Consider the following 13,356-nt stretch of genomic DNA (forward strand, 5'->3'; position numbering starts at 1 on the left):
GATCATCTGTCCAAACAGTCAGTTAACTGAGTTTGCAATAAAGTCCACTACACAGTCCCCGCTCTATATAGTGATTGAGAAATCCTTAACAATACCTTTAAATACAGAAAATAACAGTAAATTCTTCAACCCGGCACTGTAAAAATAACAAACCAGCAGCTGTCAACAGCAATTAAACCATAGAAAAATAGTTTTACTTACTGAAAAGTTGCTTTACAATTTGTTTTATATCCCGCTCTGATATCGATATAGCAAACCAATCCCATATCAGATAAAAGCAGTGTTGTTTTTGACAGCCATTTTTGATTTAGTCTTAGTTTTAGTCTTCAGGGCGAAAACAATTATTAGTTGTAGTTGCATTTTAGTCATTACAATATAGATTTAGTCTGTTTAAGTCAACTGAAACTTGAAAAGGTTTTAGTCAGTTTTATGTTTAATAAAAAAGTTAACCTTTACTATTTCGAATAACAACCAGATTCTTTACCAGAATGACTCTTGCCTAGATACTACAGTTGTTGGGTATAGAATGCTGCCCTGCAGTTAATCCTTGCTGTTGGACAGAAAACTTTTAGTTATAGAATTCAAATAAACGTTTTTATTAATTAATGCCCTACTTTATAAAAAAGTGTCTCACAAATGTTGCGAAAATAGCAGATCTAGTTCAGCCCATCATATCGGTTAATATAGTAGACCGACATTTCTAAAATGTAATGGTTTTAGACATATAAGGTTTTATCCCAAAGCAAACACTTCCTAATCTATTATGAATTATTTGTTGCTTACAGATCTATAAAATCTTCATTAAAGCAAAAAATAAAAACATTCCTCTTTCTACTTTGGCAATTTTGGCTTTATTTCTTAAAATTGCCCCTTGGTTGCCACTGCTCTGGGGTCAAAGTAGATTTGAATTCACAGGGTTTGATATAAAATAACAAAATACAGGGATTACCTACATAATTGCCTTATAATACCATGACAATCCAGACCTACCTTTTATGACTATGTTAACAAACATGTTGAAATATTCAAAGGAAACTGAGAAAATGTTTTATAGACATAACAAGGAAACATTTACATCATAATTGAATAGATAGAAACAAGAGAGAAAGTAATATTCTAAGATCTATGTACCTTTTATCTGGGACTTTATCCCCCCCCCAAAAAAAAACAACAATATGCAATGAAATATTTTCTTTGGATATATTGTAGGGATTCCTTTCGGTAGAAAAAGGCTTTGTTGGGCTACTGTATAAAGCCTCGAACTCAAAGCAATTTCTGACATTTTGAATTGAAAAATCTTCCCGGATTGGAGTCAAAACATCTTCAAACTTGGAAACAAACTTTTTTAACTTTTGTGGCATGACTATGACCTGGATGACAGAGAATCTTCACCAGCATTGTGCCAACATTGTTTCAGTTGATACTCAAAGCTGCATTATCAGGATCATAGCTGAAATATAAAAGTTTTCTCAAAACACTTCCAGTGCGTAATGCAAAGCGAAGTAGTTACTCATTAAAGGGGTCACAGAACGCAAAATCGAGTTTACCCTCTCATAGATGAATAATGATAGTTCAGTGGGTGAAACGGACGTACAGAGAAGTTCAAACCCGTTAGACACCTCCTTTCTCTGCAAATCTCACAATTCTAAATTTCCATCATAAAACGGGTGAATCCAAACGAAGCCCAGAGTTGACGTAAACTCAGGGATGTTGCCTTATTTGGTTCTGGCCTGTACTTTTGTCACGCTCCGAAATGTATATACAGACCAATTGCGCGGGGGTCGATTTTTGGGCTGCTGACTGGACCAGATTTCAGCAGAGAGCCATCAGCTGCCCGTCCTCAGCCGGAGTAGGGGGGCTGGGGGCCAGGAAGGCAGGTGGGGGGGGAGGACAAAGCCTTCGGTGTCCAAGCTACTGTCACCAGGTCGGGTTCGGTCGCTCTGTCCCCCGCTGGCTCCCTATCCCAGTCCGCCAGGGTTCCCGGAGAAGCCCCGGAGCTGATTGCTCGGTTGGAGTGCCTGGTGTGTTTCAACTACTGCTCCACTGTAGTCGACCAAAATCCCGGACGAATTTGAAATTCCCCCCGGACATTTCTTTTAGGTATGAAAAGTAGGAAATGTCCGGGAAAAAGAGGACATCTGGTCACCCTACCATATCAACAATTTCGATGTTTCAGTAAGTGAGTGAGTGCTTGTTGCTATGATGCGTCTTTGTTCAGCAGCTTCACTCGTTGTAAACCAACCAATCAGCTCACAGCTCATCTAAATATTCATGAGCATACCATAAAAGGAAGAAAACCTGTTGTTTCATTCTAGGGCTTTTAACTAGGCTGGAATTAGGGAGCATAGAACAGCAAATATGCCATTTTCAGCCCAACCAATGTTACACACCCTCTTCAGAGACGTTTAGGACCATCATCAAATACCCTACGTATATAATCATTCTATTACCCCTTTAAAGCCAGGATCAGAATGCCTTTATTTTTTATTATGCAGAGCACAACAACCCAGCCAAGAAACATAACCTACATGGGGGGACAGGTCCCTAAGACTGCAGCCATTGGAAGGCAACGCTGTTATGATAGAGGGATACTATTTGCAAACATGTAGATGAGGACAAAAAACATAATTCTTCCTTTTTTTGTTGTTTTAATCTGCTGCAAGTATGATTTAGTGGCTGTGCAAAATATTTCGAATAATTTAAATTTACCTTTTAAAAAAGGACAATTTATATTTTCGATAAATGTCTGCCGATTGTTTTTTTTTCCATTGTGATGAAGATGTTAAATTCAGTTTTTATATTAAAAAAATATTTTTTGTTTTATTAATATCAATTTAGTTTCCAATTTAGTTTCTAATTTAGTTTAGTTTCAGATTCTCCACTCCATCCATAATTTCTAAAGCATTCTTTGTGCATCACAGAGTCACTTAATACATTATTGAATGTTTATTGTCTATTCTTACAAGGGGTTCAATTTTCCTTCCACAGAAGCTTGAAAGTTCCAAAACAAAATCCCAAATTTAATTTACAATTTGGAATTTTGCTAATAATAATAATAATAAACAGAATTGATTGGAGAATGAATTATTTTGATTGCAACTTTATGAAAGCAACAAGGTCCACGAGCTTCTAAGTGAGACACGATAAAAGATGCGATCAGAATGTCTGTTGTATTAGAAATAAATAGATAAATTCCAGTTAAGTCAAGTTAAATGTGGAGTGACTTGGTATCATCTGAATCTCCTTCTTTGGTGTGGCAGGGCTCCCGAGACGACCTGATATCATCGGCCTCCTCAGACAGCAGGAGAATCAGCACTGCCATTGATAAAGACCACGGTGAGTCGCAAAACCGAAGCTGCTCCACAGAACATTGACCATCTGACCTCTTCCTGTTTACAGATTGCCCAGTGTCATCACCGCACAGACCCACAGCACCACAGCACCACAGCTATGTTTACGTAACATACACAACTCCATCCATTAGCAGCACTCACTGTGAAAGCCACAGCTGGCCGCCAGACAAGTGTGTTTCGCTATATTACTGATCATTTTCTACATGGCATGTGTTGCTAAACATATATATCACTTTCCCAGACAGGATTCATCTATTATGTTATAGACCTCTGGATGTTTACATCACCCAGCAGTGGCATGATGGTGCTGAGATCCAGTGTTGGGCACGTTACTTTGAAAAAGTAATTAGTTATAGTTACTAGTTACTTCTCCCAAAAAGTAACTGAGTTACTAACTGAGTGACTCCACAATAAAAGTAACTAGTTACTAGTAAAAGTAACTATTGCGTTACTTTTGCGTTTCTCGCCCCCGTAACCCTCACCACCCGGCCCCCACCTTCTTGCCGTGTGTTTCCAAAGCCAGCTGAATAGAGCGGACGACAAAGACAAGAACCTGCAGACAGTTTAGCATTTATTGCAACTCAATGTAAATGACATCAGGGGGGAACGCCATGTGAAGTTTTATAACAGGACATTCAGATCTGGTGAGTATATGAAATTAATAACTGGGGATGTCTAATTCTGAAATCCTGTGTGTTTGGGTTGCTATAGATACTGCAACATCTATCTATCCATCTATCTATCTAGATGTATACTCTGTGTGTGACATAAAATATGGATCTCCATCCCTGCCACAAAGGCCATCAAATAATGTTTAAAATAAAAAATACAGTAGGTTGAGAAGGCAGAGTATCATCGATCCATCCATCCATCCATCCATCCATCCATCCAGATTTCTCCCTTTCTCCATATAGGCTATCATTTCTGGCTGTTGTCAGGTTAATCATTTGATCGTTCACGCTCTCCATAGTTCTCCTGTGGCGCGAGCACAGGGCGACTGTTGCGCGCCTTTAGCGAGCATGCGCGTTTCCTGTCGCTTGCGCGGTGACTCTTGCCGCCTGCGCTGTGCGGAGCGCAGGGGAAACCGTATCTGATGGGGAAACGCAGCTCGACGTAACACCGGTATTTCCATGTGGAAAACGCTGTTTTGCTGCTGGAGTCCTCCTCACTCTCCATCTCTCTGTGTGTGCTGTACGTTAACACCCACCAGCAGAAACACCCACCTACCCAACTGACAGACGGAATCTCACTATACATCAGCCAATCTCATCCTCCCCTCTCTCATGACAAGGCGCGCACCTCTGGATGACCTAAAAAATAATCTTTAATATCTCTTAAACAAAAGTAGCACAAACAATATTTATTTTCTGCACAAATCTGCACTAACGTTGCACTAACCATTCAGTCTATTTGCAGAGTTTTTTGACGTGGGTGGGGTGTCAGCTTCACGCAGCTGCGCACGAGTCCTATCATGAAAAAAGGTTCATTGTGCGACCTGAGTAACGCGCAGTAACGGGGTGTCTGCAATGGTAACTGCGTTATAGTTACAGTCAAAGTAATTAGTTAGATTACTCGTTACTAAAACAAGGTAACAGCGTTAGTAACGCCGTTACTTTCAAAGCCGTTAGTCCCATCACTGCTGAGATCAAAGTGGTACCAGAGGAGGTGGGGGTGGGATACCAAATACATATCAAAAGGCAACACACAATGTACAAACATGAAAGGCACAGCCAAATGTTATCTTTAAGTCGGTATATTAGATTCCTTTGATGACGGTTCATTAGGCAAAATGCTGATGTACCTGTTGATTAAGTAAAAATAAAAATAGTTTCCATATTTATATTATAAGAGTCCAGCCTATTGTTAAAATAACAACAAACCAATTCAAAAGCTATGTGATATCCCCTGAGAGCTGTAAGCTGACGGTTCTGAGTAAAATCATTGGCCTTCTGATTGATGCTGTAGATTGTTTACCAGCCAGCGTTATGCATTATTTCAGCTGCAATCATCTCTCTGTGCTGCTCAGGTCTTTCGGCTCTGAATGGTCAGGCGGTGAGGAGAGAGGACTCCAGAGGCTCTCTGTTTATGGATTCGGGAACATCAGACAACCTTGAGGTGAGAAAGTTTCCAATCATTCCACTTAAATAAGCAAGAGAGTTAAAATGCAAGATGCAGTACTTGTCACCTCTGCTGTTGACTCTACACATTTTTGCCAAGAGGGTCACACACTGTCATCTGCAATAACAGGTTTCATTGAGAGTAAAGCAAAAAACAAGCCACTAGTACCATAAAAACCTAAAAAAAAAGTGATCCTGTTTGAGCCCCACAAAAAAAAAAAACAAGGGGCAGAAAACTTATTAGTCGTTGACATTAATGAAAGAGTCTGTAGAGAGATTTTGATGTGAACTGCATGTGAAGAGAGGCAAGTAAAGAGGAGTCCATAGCATTTTTTGCTCTTTGTAGTCTTGTTTGGTGGTTAATGCTGCAAAACGTCCATTCCAGAGTAGATGAAAGGATCTGAGACTTCAACTCATTCCTTCGGTAGCTCAGCCATGTGTCGTTCCTCTGTATTCCACCTCCATGAGCGTCCGGTTTCGGCCTTAAGATCAACATTTTAATGAGATGGTCCTTTGGGAGAATATGTTTAAAATCCTGGCAGTGCTGAGTTCTTTCATCTTCTACCAACTCGAAGAGGTCCCTGATCCACAATGGGATCCAGTTGAAAGAGGGGACTAGAGCATAGGAGGCTTTCCTTTGCCTTCTACAATCTCAGGTCTTGAGGAAAAGCCTGCTGCTGGAGGAGGTTTATTACTGTGTAAGTAACCTCCTTGCGTTCATCAGCTGTTACAACATTGCCATGTTGGGTTTTGTATGTTAGACTTTTTATTCTCGCAACCATTTAAAGGAGCATTGACCAGCTAGAAAACCTTTCAAAGCGACTGCGGATGATGTCTTGTTGGCTTTTTTGAGATGTAAAGGCTGCCTTAACTTCTGGGTCTCCTACAAGCAGCTCAGCTGAGGGCCCGGCTGAGTGGGAAAAATCTTGCTCCCACACAAACTCTGGGCCAGACCACCAGCGAGTTGTCATGATCTCTGATGCACTTAGGCGGATTTATACTCAGAAATCAGGTCGTCTGAATGTGTCGCATTGAACGCAAATATGCCCACGCCCCTTCCGCAGACAGTCTGGGGCAACTTTCCAAAATTGTAGGTGACCACAGACAGGAGGCCTCTGATTGGTCAAATCTACATCCGCTCTACACTATGAGTATTTCCTGTTTAGTATCTCACTGGCTTGTTTTGTTTGTATGACCACCGTTGTTGAAAACGACTTGTGAAGTTGTACCAGCTAGAAGAAAGAGTAGTGCGAGAATGCTGGGACCCTTTTTCCACCTGGATCCCTGTTCTTTTTCGCCCTCATGTCCCTCCGTTGTTGCACAAACTTGCCCCCACTTCCTCACTGCCTCGGCTTTATCTAGACCCAAAGCTAGTTCGTGATTGTCCCTCTTGTGTTGTGGCGTTGAATAACATAGTGCAGACCACGCTTCAAAATTGGGCATAAATCAAAAATATCTGTAACAAGCTCACTGAGACTCACTACTGCGGAAGGATAACCAGCCCTAAAGCCTCTAGAGGCATTTTAACTGGATTCTGAGCTGTGTCAATGTAGGGCCATTGTTTGGGATCGGTAGCATCCCTAATCAGCTGCACACGATTTATGAGACAGACGTGAAGTCTTCGTGCCTCGTTGGAATATATATCAGGACTAATTGGTAGTCAGTCCAAAAGAACTCCTCATCAAAGTTTATATCAAGTTCTGTTTTTATCATGACACTCATTTTAGCAGAGGTGACTGCAGCTAAGAGTTCTTGTCGCAGGATACTAGCTTAATCCATAAATATGCTACTGTGTAGTTTGTTGTCATTGCCTTTGGACCTAATATAATAGCAGATTTAGACTTGTATTCAACTTTATTTATCCCTTGGGATTACTCCTTTAGGGAAATACTCGTTCCAGTAGCTTATATAGAGTAGAAATTAAGATGCCATTAAAGATAAAAATACAAAAGATAATGTAAAAAGTGTGCATGCACTGAGCATGCCCCGTAGCCATTGTTACCGGCATCAGGGGAGTGATGCTGTTCCACTTTTATAATGTCCTTTAGTTCTGGTGGATGGTAAAATCAGGGTACTATAACCAATTTCAGCTTTTTCAAACCATTTTTCCAGTCTCCCATCTTGAGCGTAGGTTATCAAGAATGGAATCATTGCATTCTGTGCCTCTACAGCAGAGCTGCTGTAAGATACTTTTGCCACTTTAAGTGAAAGGAGGGACAAACCCTGTGGGTAATGCAAAGAGATCACTGAGAGTATGCTCCGACTAGTAGGAGGCTGGGTTTTTTTTATTTTTATGTTGAAACTGAAAGTGTCATTTTTGATTGGCCATTGAATTCTAAGCACATGACCTCCATATGTAGCATCAGGTTTTAGGTTAAGTGGCTGTTATGGTGGCTCTTTCCAAGGGTGCAAGATGAGGCAAAGCATCACTTTGGTTGGAATTAAACTGGAGATGTAAACCTGCAAGTTTGCAAAGGGCTTGTATTTCAGTGATTAGCTGTTGAGCCTTTTTGACGCATGACACAATCCTCGGGTATTCATATCTGTGCTGTTTTGCAAGACACTTATGGCCAAAATTAGCATATCCAGAGGACAATCCAGCACCAAACAGATGTACCGGGATTCTGTTGTCTTTCCGCTCTGCATCGTTATCGTTCTTCTGGCCATCCAGGACAATTATTTTTAAAACTTGCTCTAGAACTCCTGAGATCTGTGCTGTCTCTCTAAATAATGTCCTCCTTGCCCTTTATTGGCAGGTTTGTTCTGGTACTATGTCTTTCTGATGAAGGTGCTGCTGGAAAGCATAGAAGATTTAGACCTTTTTTTGATACTCCACCCTGACTTGTACTTCTGTCAACACCGATAAATCAGATAACATGAGATGTCTTCTGACTCTTGTGATAAATCACTGAAATGAACACACCCATAACACATTCAGCCTAATGCTACTCTCCATTCTAACACACTGAAGTTGAGTAATAGTATGTATGATGCTGATCGGGCTGTCAGGGACTTATTCCTGATGCAGACACTGAGGCAAAAGATAACTTTTTAACATAAAATAAACAAAAATTATCAAAAAATGTTTTAGTCAAAACCGGTGTGATATTTTTTCACAGGTGAATATCTTCAAAACAAACAAACATCCTGTATTCTGACTGAATGTGTTGCCTTGTCGCTAATGGTGACGCCCAAGTCCCTCCAGTGCATTTAGAAATGGAAGAATGCAAACAGACGTACTTAGCTCACTCTATGGTTTACATTCCAACATTTAAAAAATGTAACACCGCATGCACAGATTGGGGCACAGCAGCAAACAAATGGCTCCTTTAATCCCTTCTGCTGAGAAGAAAGCTGTACCGATTTTTTTGCTGATATGCCTTTAGGCCCTCTGTGGTTGAAGTGATTGATAATATCTGTGTTTGCTTTCAGCTTCAGCGTCGTGGCTCCACAATGAGCAGTAGCGCCGGTGCTCCTGTTGGCAGACTAGGGCTCTATGAAATCAAGGGCCTCCTGTTCTCTTTCCTGCACATTGTCAAAACTTTGTCAGAGGGTCAGTCACAAACCTACACACACAACTCACAACAGAATATCCCTTAAGACATTAAAGACGCTCAGAGTGTGCTTATGAAAAAAATACTGTCTTTCAGAAACTCTGACAGCCTACTGGAGCAAAATCAACCCTCAGGACATTATGAATTTCCTCAGCTTGCTCGAGTAAGTAGTATATGAACAGAACCTATTCTGCTTGTGGGGTTTGTATAAACCCTCCAAATGTTTTAGTTAAACTGGGAACCTGTTCTGTCATGCTTGATGTTAGTTAAAAGTATTTTACCTTCTGCTGGCAGGGAAAAACTTGTTCTCTGTTATGCAATTAAATGCCAACATAAATGTAAGAGGTCTCAAGGAATTTTCTGTTGTGTCTTCCCTGCAGGACTTGTATTATCCAACTTCAGTACATTGGCAAGAGAAACATAAGCAGGTAAGACAGCAATACAAGCCCTTCGCTTGGACCCAAGTACAGTCTTGTTAGATATCAGTGGCCTATTTTAGACTCTCTTCTGCCAAAACCAGTTTCTTAAAGGGATCATAGAATGATTACCGTATTTTCACGACCATAAGGCACACCGTACTAAAAGGCGCAGTCCCAGTTATGTGTGCCATTTCTGTATTTAACACACACATAAGGCGCACCGGACTATAGGGCGCGTTTTTTTATATACAGGTACATGTCCTCTGCTATGTTTAAATACCTCTACTGCGTATTTAAAAATACAGCGGGGGCAAAACTGAGTATGACTGTGCTTTATTCATGTATTTATTACAAAGTATTAATCAAACCTGGGAGCTGACCGTGAGACAGACACATTGCAGATGACAGAGCTGTGATCACTCCTAAATTAACTTAAAATCTTGAAACCTGCCGACGGAATATGTTTGCTTTTATTACCGGTATCCTGGTGCCTGCGTTTTAAATTATTTAGATGAAAAACACCTGCCAGCCACCGCGGTGAACCCGGAGGCTACCCGGCCTAGAGGCTGCTGATGAAGGGATTTCTACTGTCGGTGCACCGCTGGTATGTGGGGGTCTGAGCGCCTCCGACAGAAATAGTATAGGCGGGATAATAATCTGGATGAACTGACTGCAATTATTAAGTTTTCAGGTGGACTTTCTCACTTAAAAACATATTAAAACTACTTTATTCCCACTGATCACAGCAAATATAGCTGCAAGATTTAGATTATTTAGATAAAAAAACACCTGCCAGCCGCCGCGGTGAAACCGGAGGAGACCCGGCCCAGAGGCTGCTGCTGAATTAAGTTTTCAGGTAGAAAAATAGAGCGGGAGCAAAGCTGAGTATGATTGTGCTTTATTCAAGTATTTATTACAAAGTATTAATCAAACCCATCAAATTCATCATCCTCTGTTTCTGAATTAAACAGCTGCGCTAAATCAGACATGCCAATTTCCCCTTCTTCGCTCTCAGAGTCACTTTCCGTGCCGTGCGGCTCCTCAGAAATAATGCCGGCTTTTGCGAAAGCTGGAACAACAGAGCCAGCAGACACGTTAGTCCAAGCATCAACAATCCATCCGCAAACGGTGGCGTAATTTGCCCGGCGCTGCCTTCCACTTTTCCTGAAACTGTGGTCTCCGTCGGTCATCTATCGCTCCCACGCCGCTCGCAGCCTTACTTTGAACGGCCGGTTCACACCGATGTCGAGCGGTTGAAGTACCTTTGTCAGACCCCCCGGGATAACAGCGTTCATTTGATTCACCTTTTTTTTCACATCGGCTGTGAGATGGGCACGCAGTCACAGATTAACAGCGATGGTGATGTGTGGAAAAAACCACCTGGTCTCCTCACATACACCTGCCTCAGCCACGCTTTCATCATCTCTTCATCCATCCAGCCTTTTTCATTTGCCTTAATATCATATGTCATCAGAGCGATGTGTCTGTCTCGCTGTCAGCTCCCAGATCAGCTTCTCTGATTGGTTGATGCGGCGCGTCCAGCAGCAAAACTTCAATTTTTCCATCTCGAGCAGCAGCAGCGCGTTGGCAGATGCTTAAACGCTCCCGACGCGCAGCGCCTGCTGCTCAAAACGCGCTGCGGGACCTTTTGCTGCACCTATACGTGCGTCAACCATTGACTTTGCATGTAAACTCGCTGCTTCTGCTGCACCTGCTGGGTCCGGTTCACACCGATGTCGAGCGGTTGAACAGCGAGCACAGCTTAATTTGTTTCACCATGTTTTTCACATCAGCTGTGAGATGGGCACGCATGGAGTCACAGAATAACAGCGATGGTGATGAGTGGAAAAAAAACACCTGGTCTCCTTACATTCAGCCACTCTTTCATCATCTCCTCAATGAGGTGGTCTCAAAAGTCGTAGTTACAACACACATAGGGCGCACCGCACCAAAGGGCGCACCGCACATTTTGAGGGAAAAAAAAGACGTTTAAGTGCGCCTTATAGTCGTGAAAATACGGTATATAGGGTATTTGGTGCTGGACTTAAAGGTCTCTGAATAGAATTTGTAACATTGGTCAGGCTGAAAATGGCATATTTGCTGTTCTATGAGACCTAAACAACAGGTAGGGTGACCAGACATCCACTTTTTCATGGACATGTCCTACTTTACATACCTAAAAAAAATATCCAGGGGAAATTCAAAATTGTCCCGGATTTTGGTTCACTCCGGCAGGCAGAAATAAATAACATGGAAGAAATAAATAAGGTAAAAAAATACAAAGAAAGAATAAACCAAAACCAAAATTTTATAACATGCACATAAATAAATACTTAAAAAATAAGTAATAAGTAATAAAGTTGAAAATTATAACGAACAATAAATAAATAAGATAATTATTACAAATGCGAATAAAAAAAGAAGCTAAAAGAGATATATACATTAATGTCTCACTGTATAATTAAATTTTTACCTACATTTATTTATTTATTATATTTTTGGGGGCAATTAATTGTATGCTTATTTATTTACTGAGCATTAATTTATTTCTGTATTTGTTTTTAATTATGGCAGGATTGGTCCTCCATAAAAGTACAGGCCAGAACTAAATAAGGCAACATCCCAAAATTGACGTCAATTCGGGGCTTCGTTTGAATTCGCCCGTTTTATGGTGGAAGTTTAGAATTGTGAAATTTGCAGAGAAAGGAGGTGTCTAACGGGTTTGAACTTCTCAGTACGTCCATTTCCCACTGAACTATCGTTATTCATCTATGACGATGTAAACGCGGTCTTGCATTCTATGACCCCTTTAAATGGCCTTGACTTCAAGATAATTTTTTCAATAGATTAGGTGTTAACTGCCAATAACCCAGACCATCTAATTTGAACCAAAAAGTTCTACCTGAATATTAAATAATGATTTTTACGTAGCAAAAATCTGAAAATTTAAGTTTACCCTACACGTTAGAATCGTGTGTAAAACATGAATTTTGGACATAAAGTGAAGAAAAAAAATCACATCTGAACATAACTTCAATTCAATTCAGTTTATTTATAAAGCGGCAGTTCAAAACACCTCATCTCAAGGCACTTTGCAGAGAGAATTTAATCAGATCATCTAGTCAGATTGGATAAAAGCTTTCTGTCTTAGGAAACCAGCTGATTGCATCTGCAGTCAGACTTTGCAGGATTCGCTCCTTCTAGATAAGAATGTGTTGACAGTAAATGTTGGCTTTTAATGTGTCATTGACTCTACAGTAATCCCTCAAGCCCCTGTCATACCATGACGATTTAGAGCAGCGTATGCCTGACGTACGAAAAATCTGGCATATGTTGGATAAGTTATGGGTACATTTTGTATAAGTTATGAGCACGCTAAAACACTCTGGCACACATCGACATACAGCAAGTACGTTGAGAAATCTTGAGCATGCACAAAATTTCTCGACGTACGCCAGCGTATGTTCATACATAGGGTATAAGTTACAGGTATGTTATATAATCTTTGACATACGTTAAGTGTAAGTTACTCATAAGTCCTGGTGTCTAGCTTATCCAAAACCTATGAGTAATGCGTGCATAACTTATGCCTAACTTAACAAGATATCCAATGTATATCAATGTATTTGACGTGTTTCAGACGACAGCTGAACGTGTTTCTTCTGTATAATGCGGTATTGGCAGCTTTTGGTTTAATAGTCGGTTCACAGGAGGAAACCGTCTTTTCGCCTCCAGACTTCCTCCCCATCGTAGGGTGAGTGTGAAGGTGACTGTGATGGTTCCTCCTTTTTCTTTTTATTTATTAATTAATTAGTTAATTTTTATTTTCTTTTTTCGGGCAGGCGGCAAACAGCAGCTAGGTTAATACTGAAATCAAAGATATCTTTTTATCCAGACCGGGCGCCTCTGGGCG

General features: G+C 40.8%; 1 protein-coding gene across 1 annotated transcript in view; it reads left to right on the forward strand.

Moving 5' to 3' along the window:
* Nucleotides 1-13,356, forward strand: part of dock11 (dedicator of cytokinesis 11) — a 141,598-nt gene that overhangs the window by 93,032 nt on the left and 35,210 nt on the right. Inside the window, exons 33-38 of the mRNA XM_038268419.1 lie at nucleotides 3,261-3,336; nucleotides 5,380-5,468; nucleotides 7,602-7,651; nucleotides 8,857-9,023; nucleotides 9,121-9,187; nucleotides 9,405-9,452. Coding sequence (XP_038124347.1) covers nucleotides 3,261-3,336; nucleotides 5,380-5,468; nucleotides 7,602-7,651; nucleotides 8,857-9,023; nucleotides 9,121-9,187; nucleotides 9,405-9,452 — 497 coding nt within the window. The remainder of the gene's footprint in view (nucleotides 1-3,260; nucleotides 3,337-5,379; nucleotides 5,469-7,601; nucleotides 7,652-8,856; nucleotides 9,024-9,120; nucleotides 9,188-9,404; nucleotides 9,453-13,356) is intronic.

This window comes from Cyprinodon tularosa, unplaced genomic scaffold (assembly GCF_016077235.1).
Source record: "Cyprinodon tularosa strain WSP-4 unplaced genomic scaffold, ASM1607723v1 ctg70, whole genome shotgun sequence".
NCBI lineage: Eukaryota > Metazoa > Chordata > Actinopteri > Cyprinodontiformes > Cyprinodontidae > Cyprinodon > Cyprinodon tularosa.